The sequence below is a fragment of the Channa argus genome, chromosome 13 (assembly GCF_033026475.1).
Source record: "Channa argus isolate prfri chromosome 13, Channa argus male v1.0, whole genome shotgun sequence".
NCBI classification, from domain to species: Eukaryota; Metazoa; Chordata; class Actinopteri; order Anabantiformes; family Channidae; genus Channa; species Channa argus.
In genome coordinates, this window is record NC_090209.1 from 15753075 (window position 1) to 15771033 (window position 17959).

The 17959-nt window shown below is 38.1% G+C and overlaps 1 protein-coding gene across 3 annotated transcripts; it reads left to right on the plus strand.

Annotated features, from left to right (window-relative positions):
• Positions 1-183: 183 nt before the first annotated feature.
• ube4b (ubiquitination factor E4B, UFD2 homolog (S. cerevisiae)) lies at positions 184-16965 on the plus strand. 3 transcript variants are annotated; one of them, XM_067527980.1, is made up of 29 exons: positions 184-505; positions 1672-1891; positions 3167-3302; positions 3713-3800; positions 4161-4305; positions 4406-4631; positions 4822-5295; positions 6457-6561; positions 7574-7715; positions 8094-8194; positions 8358-8472; positions 8635-8718; positions 9474-9530; positions 10068-10184; positions 10419-10517; positions 10612-10725; positions 11130-11328; positions 11757-11895; positions 12180-12279; positions 12416-12543; positions 12706-12804; positions 13000-13235; positions 13389-13515; positions 13620-13764; positions 13949-14083; positions 14206-14397; positions 14864-15038; positions 16294-16440; positions 16650-16965. In XM_067527980.1, the coding sequence occupies exons 1-29, from the start codon at positions 482-484 to the stop codon at positions 16712-16714; spliced, it is 4134 nt and encodes a 1377-aa protein (XP_067384081.1). In that variant the 5' UTR covers positions 184-481; the 3' UTR covers positions 16715-16965. The 3 variants fall into 3 exon arrangements, with proteins under 3 accessions (XP_067384081.1, XP_067384082.1, XP_067384083.1); XM_067527981.1 differs by lacking the exon at positions 6457-6561; XM_067527982.1 differs by lacking the exons at positions 4822-5295; positions 6457-6561 and having other exon boundaries at positions 186-505.
• The last annotated feature ends 994 nt before the right edge of the window (positions 16966-17959 follow it).

The window sequence follows — 17959 nt, forward strand, 5'->3', positions numbered from 1 at the left end:
GACGTCCTGCATTTAATCTTTAAGGGAACAATAAAACACATGAATCAAATTAATTTAGAAACAGCAGCTAGTAGTCAATAAAAACCCCTTAGACTTACACAAAATAAATAAAACAGAAATGTAATTGTATAGTGCAATATAACGAAGCTTCGCACATTCCCCTGTAGCCTGTTAAGTCACGTGACATTGTGCAGAACCAAAATGGCCGTCGTTGTATTTTGACGTATAACAGCTAGCTAGTTTTCTTTTTGTTTAATTCTTGGCAGGAAACTTGTGAACGACAGATTAATTGGAGGGGGTGTATTCTGCCACCCTGTATAAACCGGTGTCCTAGTATTTTGAAGACAATCAAGACTGACACGTTTGTTGAATTAGTTAGACTATGCATATTTAGTTCTAAAATAGCCTAGCTAGCTGGCTCTGGCTGGAACTCAATAAAGCAGTGGTAAGCTAAGTAAAATAGCTAGCTAACTTAGCTGCGATGGAGGAGTTGAGCGCAGATGAGGTAAGGCAGCGTTCCAAAAATTATTGCGGGGAATTAACGGAATTCTGTTTCAATACTGCCAAAATTCATCCTTGACTTTAGAAATTGTTTCATTCGTATTTCAACTCAATTTATCTTTTACAATCAGACTTGCTACTTGCTATTAAAACTAGTTCAGACTAGCTTAGACTACATTGAAATGCATGCCACATTTTAACATTAATGCAACACCAGTTTACAGAAGTGCGTTTTAGCTAACATGTCTATTTACAGGCCGCTGTCGTCATAACCGAGTGACCTAGAAGTTGCACGTGAATGTTTATGTTATCATTGCGTTAATTTAATTTAGCCAGAGCTCAGTGATACGTAGCTAACGTAATACTAGAGGCTGTACACAAGCTGGCCCATGGATAACGTTATTAAAACAAGTAGACTTATAAATGTATGTAGATACATTTTCATATGTCACATGTTCACTGCACTTTATCTTCAGACAAATTGTGTTAATGCTAAAATGATTTGGCAATCCTCTTGCAGGTAAGTTAGCTTACAGCTGCTAACGTTGTTTTGCTAACAGCCAAAAATTAGCCTACGAGGCGACTCAGCATAAAAAGCACACCGGGCCACCATTGTGCAATCATATGTCTGCCGCATATGTGGTAACTGAACTAGGACTAGAACCAAAAAGAGGATTTAATAAAGTATCCTTTTATGGTCTTATTGTCCACGTATTTAACTTTACATAATCAGTCAACTCACAAAGACTGTGCAGTTGATTTACTATAGGGCTAGTTGTTAAGGTCCTCGGCTGAGCCTTGGCGTTTAGTTCTCACACCTGAGTTCTGTTTTTAATATGTTATTTTGTATATATAAGGTGTCTTTGATTTTAAACAGTGGAGAATGAGAACCAGTGAATTCTGTAATCATGGCTTTTTGGGGGGCTGATTATTTAATTAAGACCTTCCAAGTCTTTTAAATCTATTTCTGCCAATCATTTGCCCAGAAATAAAATAAAGTATGGCAAATCCTCAGTATATTCCTGCACATTATAACAGGCCCCGTAATACAATTTACTTATTGTAAATTGAATGAAAATGTAAAGTTTATTGTAACGTTATTCTTTTGTTTCTCCAAACATTCAATTCAGGGATTAATAAAGTATCTGTCTATCAATCTATCTATTCAAGATTCGCAGAAGGCGACTAGCACGACTGGCAGGAGGACAGACATCTCAGCCCAGCACCCCTCTCAGTACACCCCTGACATCCCCACAGAGAGAGACTCCCCCTGGACCCCTCCCTGGACCATCAGTCACTGCACCCCAGCCTCTGCCACCAGCTGCCTCTCAGTCAATGGGGCTAAATGTCCACAGTGGTACCCCTGCTACATCGCCCATGGGCACCTCTGGTAAGAACTGAATAAGATGTTTAGGCTTTGTGAAATATTTATTCAGTTTTTAATAATTATTACAAATTCGGGGAATGTCGGGATAAGGCTTAGAAATTTTACTTGATGTTGACACCAGATTAGCATTTAGTCAGCTTTCCCCAGAGAGCTAAGAGTTTTTAATTGTGTTTATGACCTGCAGTATAACCCTATTATCTTGTTCAAATGGCTCTGTTACACATTATCTATGCAGCTTGAGAGATGGGAGTTTGAGCATACGATTAAAAGGGACTTTTATGTCTGTAGTGTTAATATTTGAACAGCAATAACTAGTGATGCGTCCTGAATGATGGCTGTGGCAGAAGTAACTAGCTGTTATCACAGAATCCTTACAAGTGTACACCCTGCTGTACATAGACAGAACTGATGTGTCCACCTATGCACTGTTATCGGGAAAAAAGGAGTGGTGAGCCAAGTATGGATGCAGGGACAATTTACTGGTTTTGGTTGTTGTATGTGGCTATATATATGTGTATATATATGTGTGTGTGTGTGTGTGTGTGTATATATATATATATATATATATATATATATATATATATATATATATATATATATATATATATATATATATATATATATATATATATATATATATATATATATATATATATATATATATATATATATAAATAAAAGGTTTTTAGGTGCTATGATGTATAAAATAACGAGCTGGAGATAATTATTGTACATCCAAGGGAGAGTTGTTAGTACTGGCTCTGCATCCACAGTAACATCTGGGGTGTGTTTTGTCTTTTCCAATCTGAGACTTTGCTGACCCAGTGCGGCAAAACGGTAGATGTGTCCCTAAACTAAACAATAGTCCTGACTTAAAATTAAAAACTTTAAAAGACTGATGATGACTGATGTTAATTAAACATGTATTTTACATGTAGCATTATGTTAACATTGATTTGGGGGTGGCAGTGGCTCAGTTAGTAGAGGCTTGCGTTTGTCTCCGGGCAAGACACTGAAACCCCAACAGCCCATCCCTATCCTGAGCCCTGCAGTGCCGGTCCCAAGCCCGGTAGAAATTGGGGAGGGTTGCGTCAAGAAGGGCATCCGGTGTAAAAAGCGTGCCAAATCAACATGCGGACAAATGATCCTCTGTGTTGACCCTGAAGGGAAAAGAAAAAAAAAACATTAACTGATATACCTGTTGAATAAAACAAAGTGTACTTTTTTTTCCTTTTCTTTTTGCTAAACAGTATGCTTAGTTGTGTTTTGCTGTTTCAGTGGTGGCGTATGGTAGTCAGAGCAGTGAGGGTGTGAGCTCCCTCTCTAGCTCCCCCTCTAACAGCCTTGAAACTCAGTCCCAGAGTTTGTCCCGATCACAGAGCATGGACATTGACACTGCCTCCTGTGAAAAGAGGTAATCTACTGCCATGTTCTACATGCCAGTTCAAGGTTTTTTAATACCTGTGTTTTTAAGTACCTCTCCTGTGTGCTTGGAAGGTGAAATTTGTAATTCTTTCTGTCACACAGTGGTTATGGTCAACTTGACTTATCAGTAGCAAGTTTATTTCATAATAATATTACATATCCACAAATGATATTTTAATGCTTGTTAATAAATTGACCACTAAAGTGTGATAATTATCACAGGTTTGTTCTTAATTAAAGTGTAACTATAGTTAAGTCGTTTATTAAATTTCACAGCAAGACCTTGTTTTGCTCTTACCAGACCTTGTAATTTAGTTGTAAAAGACAATTGTGATACTTTGTATGGACCTTTGAGCATTAGCAGGGCCATCCCTAATCTCTGTGCCTCTGTTACTTCAGCATGCCCCAGGTGGATGTGGACTCAGGAATAGAGAACATGGAGGTGGAGGATAGCGATCGCAGGGAGAAGAGGAACTTGACTGATAAGGTAAATGGAACATTATATGAAAGAGACCGCCTCTTCACTTGAATTAGTTGACCTACTTCATTATGATTATTTTTATTCATTAAAAGGCTTGTTTTTAAAATATAAGATATATGATATTTGGGGACTTTTAATAAATAAATGTTTTGAGTAATTACAGTAATTGTGGACTTTCCATACATTCCATTCTTAGTCATTTTCACTTATTTCGGTTCATGTATGCATACCGTTTTCTTGATAAACTGGTGGTGTGATAATCTAATACTGAGTACTACTGGAATCAGAGTCTATTTAAAATGTATGCTGCAAATGGCTCTAGATTGTAGTTAGACTATTGCTGTTGCCTCTGTTTCTGCGCACCAGGAAACTTCCACAAACTCAGATGTCTCTGAAGAACAGGCTCTGCAGCTCATTTGTAAGATCCTCCGCGTATCGTGGAAGGAGCAGGATAGAGACGTCATCTTTCTCCCTTCATTGGCTGCAGAGTTCCACCAAAAACCTAAAGATGGTGGGCCACTGAATACCAGTTTTAACTCAGTAACTAAATGACTGTGTTTCAACTTCTAATTGTTACTGATTTTGCCCCTCAACTCCTCTTTCTCCTGTAGTGTACTCTGACTTCAAAGACCTAATTGGTCAGATCCTGATGGAAGTCTTAATGATGTCCACCCAGTTACGTGTCCACAATCCCTTTGCTAGTTTGACAGCCACCTCTCAGCCGATTGCTGCAGCCAAATCTCCTGACCACCGCCTAACACTGATGCAACCCTCCAGTCAAGGAGGCAGCCCCATGGGCCCCAGTGCAGGTTCCTTTGGAGCCAGCTCTCTGTCCAGGCAAGTACCTCAACTCTGTATTAGAAGTATCTGAGAATATCAGGCTGGTGTCTTGACAGTCATCTACAATCAAGTTTTCTTTCTTGATATTTGGTCACTATCTTTTTGATTTGGATTTAATCTTTTTTTGTTTTTAAACGCATTGTTACTAGATGAATGTCAATGATTATCTTAACGATGTTGTTCACAGTCTGTATGGATGTGGTAGTCCTCATTCGATGGCTTTGGAAACAGCCAAGAGGACTTCTCCATCTCTCCCCACCCCTACTACCCTTTCTGAACCTTCTACATCCTCTACCCCACAATTCACTGTTCCCCCGAGCCCACCTCCCACTGCTACACCGAGACACTCCCTCAACACTCCGTCTGCCCCGGTCCCAATCTCCCAACGCTATCGGCCTTACTCTGTTACTTCTTCCTGGGGGGCTCCTTCTAGCCAGACACACAGAGGATTCAGTTTCATTGGGCCTTCTCCAAGCCCTGCAGGGCCCACTGTTCCCCCAAACACCCCTGTTCCTGTGCCACCAACCAGCCCCCATTCTCTCTCCTTGAGCTCACATAGGGCTCACATCCAACCCTCCTCAACGCCCCCTCTTATGGTACCCCCTTCTCCCAGATCAAATGCCCAACAGACTGCCTTTGGTGCCAGGATTCCACCATCTAGGTATCTGCTATTTGCATGTAAATTTGTGAGGTACACACTCAAGCCAAACTTACTAAAAACCTTAACTTCTTGTGATCTCCCAGCTATTATGTTGTTGGATTTGAACAGTTTGATTATTGATTATTCGGTTAGATTTATGTGCTAACTCATTGGCTGCATTTACATGCACTTAAGTAATCTGGGTACTCAGAACTCTGCTTTTTTGGGTAATCCGGGAACAGTGTTTACATGCACTTAAAAAACCTGTGGGATGGGGGGGGGGTCACATGCAGCTAAGTCACAACTGTCTGAATTTTAAACATTTGTGCGTCAAAGTGACTTATGTAGACTTCTATGAGGTACTCTGTGCTAGTTAAATTTTCAGTCTGGCTTCAGGCGGACTTTGTTTTTTAAAAAAGAGGTGGCGTTTCCCCATTAATGATCACTCCTTTCATTAAGCCTTTCATTCAGCTGGGTGTCCTGTCTGCATGTGCACTTGGAGAAAGCAGATTAAAAACCTGGTTATGCTTATACATGGCAAAGAACATGATGTTCACCAACAGAAAGTTACCTGGGGAAACAAGGTTTCCCTATTCCTCTACTTCGATTTCAGAAACAAGCTTTCCTGTTGACATGACAGTTAAGAAATAAGCTTTACCAAGAGCCAACTGTAACCTGGTTACTTAAGTCCCTGTAAACGCATTGATTGACACACATTTAAAATGATCTCAAATAAGATTTAGTCTCTCAAGTCTAAAAATCAAGAAGCTAACATGATTTACTAATATCTAACGCTTTTACAAATGACTAATATTAATCAAACATGTTTAATAAGCTCTACGTTGCTATATAATAGCATAAGATATGGCTTACGCTTCTTTGCATTGGCTTGCACAAGACAAGTTATGTGGGTTCTAACACTTAAGTCACTTGGCGGTCAAAATAATGTATAAATGTTACGGACAAAATGTCATTACGGGGGGAAAAAAAAAAGAAACCCAGAGTAGTGTTCAAGCAAGAATACAACCCTCCTTTTAGTGCTCGATTCTTCTGTCTTCTTTTATTGTAACTCATCATTCCACATGTGTGTTCGCATGTTTTCACTTCCTTCCTCATTCTTGCACAACTTCTTCTTTTCTTTCAATCTTTCCCTCACTCCTTGCCCTTTCCTCGTCACGTTAGCCCCTTGTCGTTCCTGTTCTTTGCTCTCTCTGACATGTCTCAGGACAGCAGTGATGAAGATTCTGAGGAGGATGAGGATTTTGCACGGGTTCAGTTTGGGTCCAGGTACACTGCTGCACAGTGTGTGCTAATCTGTGTGTGAGCGCTTGTGCAGTGATGGGCCCACTGCATGCTCCAGTGGGACAAGAAGAATTGAGACTAACTGTGCACAAACACACCAGGGTACAGTGGTGAAGGATAAACTGACGAGGCCTAGCCGTTGTTAAGGCCACTATAACTGAAATGGTTATCAGTTTTAAACATCAGCTTCTGAAAGTATAACTTTTGGGTGAACATTTTATTAAATAATAAATGCAGTCTGAACTGATGATGATTCTCAACCCTGAAGCAGCTTAAAGGTTTTCAATTTTCAGTACCATTTAAAACTGAAACTGTTACAATACAGTTACAATAGCAAGAGAATCAGAAATATACATGTTTATGTATTTTTTTGCATGAGAAGTATCATGCGGGAAATGGAAATTTTATTACCTTTATGGTCATTTGTCCTGCAACTTGGTAGAAGGCAGTATAAGTGGAGTCAAAGTGGCTTTCAAACAACATCAATAAGCGTTGTAGTTTTAAGCTCATTTACACCTGCATCTATTTTTTTATTCAGAATAATATAATTGTTTAACAGTTTACCCTGTGGTGTTGATTATACTTTTAATTTCAAGAACAATTGTAAACCAGTAAACAGGAATACTCCTACATCATCTGTATTTGCCAAAAATATGTAATTTTTACCTCCTAACTTTTATTGTGCTTTGAAGCAATTTACTCACAGATTTTACAGTTACAGCTGACTACTAACAGTGTTAACTCAGGTCACCAGGGTTGTCAATTAAATGAGGCAAGCTCAATTCTAATATTGACTTCAAAGACTTTCTGCAGTTGCTGAATATTTAACATGTTTATTTTTAAACTTTATTTTTTGAGAGCTTATTGTTGGAATGTTGCAATTCTGTTTCCCCCACCCCTCTGGGTTAATAAAATGTACGGGATAATGTTTGTTGCTACATCTCTCAATGCTGTGATATTTATTAAGCCCCTTGTCCTTTATTTTCCTTCTTTATAGTCTTGGTGCATGTGGAGGGGGGACATCCAATGATTCAACTAGTGACCGCTTTACCATTGAATCATGCAAAGAGACAGAGATGCTGAACTACCTCATTGAGCGTTTTGACAGTGTTGGCATGGAGGAGAGGAAAGCTCCCAAGGTAGTTGATTCTCTAACTGAAAAATTCAACCAGATTTTATTAGTATAATTTACAGCAAAATAAATGTTTGTTTTTTTTCTTTTTAACTAAGAAGAAAACCTATTTAGACATTCAAAGTTTTAAGATTGTGATATCATTTTTGCCATAATAATCCTTTTGTTAGTAACCATTGAAAAGTAATTTTTAGCTTATTCACCATTCCAAAATTGCTTACAAAAGTCTGAAGGACAGAGCACTCTGTATTTGAGAGTAGCTGCAGGCCAGTTTGTCTAGCTCGTCTAACGCACTGAGATTTAGAGTCTGGAGAGAGGTTCTGTGAAAATTGACAACACACATTTTTATCACACCTCTATACTATGTTTTCTTTTTCTCTCTCAGATGTGTAGCCAACCAAATGTCAGCCAGCTTCTCAGCAACATTCGCTCTCAGTGTATTTCCCATGTTGCCCTAATTCTGCAAGGCACCTTGACACAACCTCGGTAAGCAAGTCAGCTGGACAATGTGGCCGTTTTTGGACAATCAACTTGTCTGTCATTTATTTGCGTAACTCCTGCTCCTTTTGCGTTCTGAGTTTCCATAGCAACTACTCTTTTAACTCGCTTCTAGACAAATTATTACATTATATCTCTTATCTACTCGTAGGGGCCTTCTCCAACAGTCGCTGCTGGTACCCTATATGCTGTGTCGGAACCTTCCATACGGCTTTATTCAGGAGTTGGTGCGCATTACTCACCAGGAGGAAGAGGTGTTCAGACAGGTGGGAAACACATTATGTTTTTGATTACATGCTAATACTGTACTTATTATCACATTTGTAAACAGAAACCTGTTGCAGTATAGAAAAAGCTTGAAATATGGGCTGTAAATGTAATTCCAAAAGTTGGCATGGCACCAAATGCTACTGTACCATAATTTTCAGATCTTTATTCCCATTCTTCATGGACTGGCTCTTGCTGTGAAAGAATGTTCTTTTGACAGTGACAACTTTAAATTCCCTCTCATGGTAAGGAAAGTTTATTCTGACCATATTGTAATACCAAGGATGAGATGAGATTTATGGTGTCTGTGGCTCAGGAGGTAGAGAAGCTCGCCAAATCCTAACCTTCGCCAGCAAGTCAGTGAACCCCAAATTGCCCTGTGTGTATGTCCCTCACTTGTATATTGCTCTGGAAACGCGCATCTAAATGACTAATTGTAATTGAAGTTATAAGTATAGGGCGTACACGGTACAGCTGTGGTGAGTTTTGGCATCTTGTCAGAGAACTTGTAAATCGGTATACAGACAGCTCCAGATGTGAAGTACAGCACACTATCTGTGCAAAAATATTTAAGTGTGCAGAATCATTGTGTGTCTATTTTCGAATGTTCATTTGTATCTAGAAATTCTTTATAAAGCTGCAGCTTGTACCTTTTCTCCTATATAACGGACATTATTAAAGTAGTTTTATTTGATGCATTTCCATATTTAGCATTATTATCTTTTACATTTTGTATACATGTGTTGTGGGTTGTTTGTCAAAATGCATGCTTTTGTGGTTTTACAAATGTAACAAGTACACGTTATCTTAAATTTCAAAGTTAAAACGACCCTAAAGTTATGCAACTACATTATGTCTGGTGGTCCTAAAAATACACCATGTTATACATTATTTATCTGCAAGCAAAGTGTGACTTTCAACAACAAATATCTAGCAAAGATTTGACATATTTGTGTGATTTGTGTGCTGCGTTTTTATTTTATTTTTATTTTTTTTACAGGCATTAGCAGAGCTTTGTGAAATTAAGTTTGGAAAGACTCACCCTGTGTGCAACTTGGTGAGTATAAAACTAGATAGACAAAGCTTCATTATGGTACTTATGTGTTCAGCAGTATTTCCTCATGACTCAAATTATCTAATTATCTCTCAATATATCTCTCAAATGAATCTCTAAACTGTTCCATCAATCTGTTATTTCCATTTTGAATTTATGGTTGTTTACACTTTCCTCCTACCAGCATGCCCAGTTGACATCAGCACAAAAAATGCTCTGGGTATTTTCTTTTTACGGAGAACACTAGAAACAGACCTATATTTCGAATAATGTTTTTTTTTTTTTCAAATTTGAGCTTTATAAATTCCCCTAGCTGCTTTTCAACTCTTAAGTAATACATTATTTTGTTATGATAAATACAACTTTCAAGCCAGGTTTAGGTTTTCTTTGTGACAACAAAACTTATTAGGTACAGCCTTACCAGTAAGTACCTCTCGACAATAAAAACTTTTAAGTTTGTCCTAAACAACATGAATAGTTTTTAACCTGTATTCTGTGATATTATCCAGTATGTGTCTCTGTCATGACTTCTCTATGCAGATAACATCATTGCCTCTGTGGTGTCCCAAACCTCTGAGCCCTGGCTGTGGAAGAGAAATCCAGAGACTCTCCTACCTGGGAGCTTTCTTCAGCCTGAGTGTGTTTGCTGAGGATGATGTAAGTTATCTATTCCATTATATGATGAACATAACAGGAAACTCAGCTACAATATAATAGTGTTTGATGTTCCGTGTACTGAAATTTTAAGATTCTTCTAAATGCTGAAGAGTTTCTGCCAATGTAGAATAGACTTGTAGTGTAATAAATTTGCAAAAAGCAAGACTGTAAAAAGTTATAAATGAGCCCATGTGCAGATCATTTATAACATGCTATTGTTTCCCTTTCCATTAGATCAAAGTAGGAGACAAGTATTTCTCTGGCCCAGCCATCACCATAGAGAACACTCGAGTTGTCAGCCAGTCACTCCAGCACTACTTGGAGTCAGCAAGGGTGAGTCTCATCTTTATTGTTTTGTGTAATAACTATTTAATATTTTAGATTGTTGCAGAATAAAGTGCTAAAATTGAAGTATGATCTTTTTCAGGGTGACTTGTTCAAAGTTCTTCATAACATCCTGCTGAATGGAGAGACTCGCGAGTTAGCTCTTAATTACATGGCAGCTTTATTCAACTACAACATAAAAAAAGCGCAGATGCAGGTCAGTCACAAAGTCACTCATTAAAACAAACAAAAAAGTTATGGTCATCTAACAAACATTTAGAAAAACAGTTCACTTATATAATGCATTTGTTGATGCTTATCATTTATGAAAATATTTTTCCCGTAACTTGGCCATTCATGAAAATGTGTGCATGCATATTTAGTCTTCAGCATCAGTTGGTTATATAAATATATCTATGTATGTATATACACGTGTATGTATACCCACTCATGTGTCAGTACATTTGAGATTTCATTTTCTTCTTTTTAATACATTTACAGACATTTCTAGACTTCTGTTCTCACTTTTTCGTAATTGGGTACTAAGTGTCAATTGAGACTAAAAATCATTTTAAGTTCTTTGTTCAGCTTTTGCTTATTAACTTTTTTTTTTCTCCTAAGACTGATGACAAGCTGGTGTCAACAGATGGCTTCATGCTCAACTTTCTATGGGTGCTGCAACAGCTAAGCATGAAGATCAAGCTAGAGACAGTAGACCCATATTATATTTTTCACCCACGCTGTCGACTTGTTGTCAGCCTAGAGGAGACTCGTCTAAAGGCCACTATGGAGGAGCTCAAGACCTGGCTCACTGATCTACGTAAGTTAATATAAGATAAATTACATGATTTGCATAGTTTTAATTACACTTGTTTTAAATTAATATTTAGATATTTGGTTGTGGAGGAAGAGGATGAATTATTATTATTCAGACTTATGTCTCCTGCCACCCCCACCTACCAAAAACTGATCAAAATTTTCTCAGTCTTCTAAATCCTCTTATTGCCTCTGACTGTGCTTTATTTGATGCCCTCTGTCAGCTAAACTTGGCACAATGTATAGAATTCATGTCAAATACTACTACAGAAACAGTAATTTAACAAAACCTCCTACAATAACTGTATGAAAGAATACACTCACCAAATTTGTGTAGATCTTGATCTGCTGGATTGTTTTATCTTGATCTAATTAATGGTGTTAAGTGTTTCTTTATGGGAAGTAATGGATTTTATATGTTCACATGGACAGATGACGACCCTAACAAGTTTTCAGAGCCCAAGTTCCCCACTGAGTGTTTCTTCCTGACACTGCATACCCATCATTTGTCAATCCTGCCTAGCTGCAGACGCTATATTCGTAGATTGCGGGCCATTCGTGAACTCAACCGGTAAGTATACATGTACACACATGTATCGGGCATAACAGTATGACCAGCTGTGCAATTTAATGCAATCCAATCCAATGGTTCTGCCATGAATTCTTCTTTTTCAAGGTTAAAATTTCTCAGTTTTTAGGTTGAAACTGTCAGGTAACAATTGTGTTTATTATTGAGGTCAAAGTGGGTAGTGGAGTTGTACTGGAGTGCATAATATAAAGACGTGGTTCAGATGTTTTGGTCACCTGGTTAAACCACCTCACTATATGACTATGTGACTGGTTTTAACCTTTTAGAACTGTGGAGGAGCTGAAAAACAGTGAGAGCCAATGGAAAGATTCTCCTCTGGCCAGTCGACACAGGGAGATGCTCAAGCGATGCAAAACCCAGCTCAAGGTCAGTTTACCATCCTTATAGATGCGCCTAATGTATTTTGTTTGATTATTAAACCCTCTGAGTTTACTGTATATGGATATTAGTAATTTACCCATTAAAGAAAATGTTTTGATCCTTATCACATGTGACTTATCAGAAGCTTGTGCGAGCCAAAGCTTGTGCTGATGTGGGCCTTCTGGATGAGAACCTGCTCCGCAGATGTCTGCAGTTCTACAGCACAGTTATTCAGCTCATTCTTCGCATGGTAGACCCAGTCTACCCCAAGTGAGTGGCTCTACCATTGAAAAGCTGCTAGTCTTCATTCTGATAGTGCTGTAAAAAGATCACGTGGTGTTTCTTTTCAGTTTGGGCTAACTGCCATAGTCTTTCACTTAAGTTGATTGTAAAATGGGATGTGCTGTGTTTATTTCTTTATTCTTTATGCAGCATTACCCTGCCACTGAACCCTGAGATTCCCAAAAGCTTTGCTGCTCTCCCGGAGTTCTACGTTGAAGATGTGGCTGAGTTTCTGCTTTTTGTTGTGCAGTAGGTTTATACTTGAGCGTTTGTCTCAGTCATGGATTAACAATATATATCTTGTTGATGGAGTTAATTGTACATTCTGTTATCATGTGTTTGTTTATATATATTATAATACATATGTGATAATTATTTGTGCTGTAAATTAGTTTCGGCTTCCATACAAAAGCTAAAGTCATTACTTCTCCTAATTTCTTCCAGGTATTCTCCCCAGGTTTTATACGAGCCTTGTGTTCAGGATATTGTTGCATTCTTGGTAGTGTTCATATGCAGCCAGAACTACATCAGGAACCCCTACCTTATCGCCAAGTTGGTGGAGGTGCTGTTTGTAACCAACCCTGCTGTACAGCCTCGTACTCAGCGATTTTCTGAAATGATGGAGAACCACCCGTTATCCATCAAACATCTGGTCCCTGCCCTTATGAAGTTCTACACTGGTGAGCATTATGTATACTGTATTTATATAGTCTAGATTGTAATCTCCATTTTAAAAAAAAATACATAGTTTGTGCTCTTTGGAGTGTAAAGTTTTGGTCCTTCCTTTTTCCTCTTTTTTTTTTTTTTTTTTATTCCCCATTTTTCCTTGGCAGATGTTGAACATACTGGTGCCACCAGCGAGTTCTATGATAAGTTTACTATACGGTACCATATTAGCACCATCTTCAAGAGCCTCTGGCAGAACAGTGCCCACCATGGCACCTTCATGGAGGAGTTCAAGTGAGTTTGCTAATGACAAACTTAAAGTACTCAATGTTTTGAGTAAGTTGTTGATTTTACCTAACCTGGGCTTTTTATCATCTTGTGTTCTTACTTCCTTTTAGCTCTGGCAAGCAGTTTGTGCGCTATATCAACATGCTGATCAATGACACAACCTTCTTGTTAGATGAGAGCCTTGAGTCTCTGAAGCGTATTCACGAAGTTCAAGAAGAGATGAAAAATAAGGAGCAGTGGGATCAGCTGCCTAGGGTCAGTACTCTGCCTTGTAGGGACTTTTGTTCATTCTCTATGTAGACAATGCATTGTTGTGGCTATTGTTTGATTTGGGCCATGTTATCACCTCAGATATTATTGTTCTGATAAATAAAACTTGGCAAAAGGTAAATATTTCAGAATAGAACAGAATAATTTTATACTTTCTGCAAACACCCAGGATCAGCAACAGAGCCGTCAGTCCCAGCTGACTCAGGATGAGCGGGTGTCTCGCTCTTATCTGGCCCTGGCCACAGAGACAGTTGAAATGTTCCACATACTCACCAAGCAGGTCCAGAAGCCTTTCCTCAGGCCTGTGAGTGTTGCTCTTTCTAAGATCTATATGGGTATATGTATAATAGTAATAACAGTTAAAGGGCAACAACATCTGCCTGGATTGGACAGTTTGAACCAGACAATGTCTTCCTCTTAACACAGGAACTGGGGCCTCGTTTAGCTGCCATGCTGAACTTTAATCTTCAGCAACTTTGTGGGCCCAAGTGTCGGGACCTGAAGGTGGAGAACCCAGAGAAGTATGGATTTGAGCCCAAGAAGCTCTTAGACCAGCTGACTGACATCTACCTGCAGCTAGACTGTGCCCGCTTTGCCAAAGCAATTGCAGATGATCAGGTTGGCACTGATAGAGATTACGTTTACGATTAAAAAATGTATTATCTTCCAAGATTCAGCTTAAATTTGTGTACAAAGTAGTGGCCAGCCAAATAAATTGGCCAATCCATGATGTCTACAGACACATTTGCAGCCTACATGGTATATGCAACTGCAAATTAGAGTTTGCTGAAAATGTTCACTTTCTGGCGGTAATGTGTACAATTTTGTTTTAAACAGTTTATCAACTGCTGTTTGATCATTGTGAAAGATGCTGCTGTTGAACTGTAGTGTGTTATACAGAGGTGATTATTGATACAGATGTAGTAAAATAATAAAAAATAAAAAGGTGAGTGTTATATATAACTGTTTAAGCTCTTAAACTTAATGACAGTAATGCATAGTTAAGGTACTATAAGCTCACATTTTAAAGATGCTCTTGTCCTGCAGCTTCGCAATTAACCTTTCCCTCGTTTCTTTTGCACAGCGGTCATACAGCCGTGAGCTCTTTGAGGAGGTAATCTCAAAAATGAGGAAGGCTGGTATTAAATCCTCCATCGCCATAGAGAAATTCAAGCTGCTATCAGAGAAGGTGGAGGAAATAGTTGCCAAGAACTCACAGTCTGAAATGGACTACAGTGATGCACCTGATGAGTTCAAAGGTGGGTGGGTGGGTGGGTGGGGGTATGTTTTCATTTGTCCATAGTCTAAGGAGCGTCAGTGCAGTTCTAAAAGTTCTATTTTCTTTATCGTAAATATTCTTCAAAGCAATGCACCCTCTTTTCTGCAGATTCTGCACTTTCATTCTACTTTTTTGTTTTTTTGTGACAAGGTAGCTAAACTTTATTGTATACTATTCTAATTTTTGTATGTAGTTGTGTATATTCTAGAGGCCCAACCCTATTTAGTAAAAAAAAAAACAAATCCTAAGTTTTCCTTTTTAAGTAAATTATTAAAAAAAAAAAACGGGCTACTGTAATTTCCCACAACATAATGTTTTTTATGAAAGTTTTCTTTAGTTCCCTGACAACGTCTATTAAGGAAAAAGTTCCTTGATTGAAAATCTGGTGTGACCTCAGGTCAGTGAGTGCAGACAGACAGGATTTTCAGCAACTTCTGTTTGAATTCCAGACATATGCAGGGATTTCACAGCTCATATAGGTCATATATACAGCTTAGAGCAAGGCTATCCTATAACCACAGACTTAATATAATTTAGTAAGTGAACGTGGTCCACATACCACCTTTGATTCCCAGATATGCCAGCCAGCCCACCGTACTTAAAGGAAGTGTGCCATAGATGAGGTTTGAATATCAGCTTACAATGTGGTTAAAAACTCCCACACCAGGTTTTATTTTTGTAACCTTCTACTGTAGAAGTTCTACTTTAACGGTCATCTGACACTTCAATATAGCAATTTGTCAAAATGCCTTGTTGAGTTCTTTATCTCATATTGTATAATGGTGTTTTGATAACTGCTGTCATATTTAAAAAAAATCAGCAATTGGGGTTTAACATGTGACTGGCTGTGTGATGAAAATAGGCCTTGCATGGGGTTGAATTGAGTTATTTTTACATTTATTTTTACAATATTTATTTGTACTTATTTAAATGCAGTAGCTAAGGCAAGAGGGCAGATTAACTAGCAACAAATTTCTGTTCAGATGTATGCACAACAATGGAATTCTAACCCATCCTTAAATACAAAGAGCAGCCTTTGAAGAGGTTAGGATGTTTGTTCTGCCTTAATTACATAAAAGAAAAGGAATACAGGACATGGCAGTGTGTTTTACAGTGATTAAAGTAACTTTCCCATACTTCCTGTGAGCAGAAGCATAAAATCGAGGTAGCTTGTTTATTTCAGGAGTGTTTAGGTCTTACTCCTCTGTAAAATGTATATATGACTATTATAACAGACCCTCTGATGGATACACTCATGACTGACCCTGTGATGCTGCCTTCGGGGAAAATCATGGACAGATCGATCATCCTGCGCCACCTGCTCAACTCCCCCACTGATCCCTTCAACAGGCAGCCACTCACAGAGAGCATGCTGGAGTCAGGTAACCCAACATTGATGCCCCACCATTAATAATTAGTTGTAAATCTGTTCTGTTCAAGGTAGCCAAGAGCACGTGCACAAGTATTTTTTTATTTTGTTGTAACAGCAAAGCAGTTATCTAATTGTTAGAAGTGTAAAATTAAATGACTGCCATTTAGATTTTCAATGTCAGTTACTTAACTGCTCCTCAAAATCTGTTTCATTCTACAGTCCCAGAACTAAAGGAAAGGATCCACACCTGGATGAGGGAGAAACAGGGTGGACGGGCTATCTAAAGACCATGTGTCACCAATGTCTGGCCTGCTATCTTCATTAAGGGATCTGTCCAAATTCAGTGTCTGAATTCGCCTGAATTCAGTGTCACTACTACCAATGACAAAAAATGAATGGAAGAAAAAGGAGACCTGATTGGATTTTTATTCACATTTACCCTTTTATTTTTATTTTTTGTTTGTTTTTGTTTTTTTGTGTCTCAAACCATTATCATGGTTCTAAAAACAAAACATAATAAAGACTTTGGAGTTTTTTTTTCTCACGTGTTTGTGTATATATAATATATACATGTATTTAATGAGAATTAGTTAATACATTATAATGCTGCAAGAATATGTTTCCACTGACAACAGGTTTACCAGCGAGGTGCATACAGTCACTTCATTAATCATTTTCCTTTATAGTTTTCATTTTGCAGTCCTTCAGTACTTGTAGGGTGAGGGGAGGGCAATTTGGCACATTTGGGAGAGTCTAGGTGGGTTCTGATAAAATTGTTAGCCTTGAGTTTTCATTGCCAAGACTGACAATAATAAACTATGGTTCATATTATGTATACCTATGTCCCCGAGTTAACACATGCACAGTTTGTGCTTGTAGACAAAATTCAGAAGTGGGTGTATCCATTAAAGATGTAGCTTAACGTAAACTAATCCTAAATGTTAGCTTCCTTTTGAATACAGTAGGATGATGATGATTAGTGGTTTACCAAAATACATTATATTCAGTTGTTTCATTTTAGTTCCAGTTTTCCTGCTGAATTTGATTAGACTCAAATTACTTTATGTGCATGTCCTCAATTCCACATCCTAAGGGCCTAATGGACAAATAATCCTCTTTAGGCAAAGAGGAAAGAAACAGAGAATGTAGCATTACCACTATTAACACCATGATAGGAGCACACTATTGGAAATCTGTACTTCAGAACCACTACTCCTCCTCTCAAGATGGTCTCTTTCAAATGGCACTGTACCTAACTTGACCTTGCTGACCTTAAGTGTACAGGAAATTATTTCCTTTAACGACATACCTGTTTTGGAAGCTAGGATTTTGAACTGAAATAAAAGATGATGGACATTATTTCATAACTCGTCACTGTTTCCTTTTTTTGGCCAATGATTTTTTCTTTAGGTGATTTTTTAAAAGACACATTTTACATCAGAGAAAACTACAAAATACTGCACAAAGTCTAAATCTAACTTAATAAAAGTCTAAATGTAACTTAATAGTTCTTTATCTAAAGTGATTTA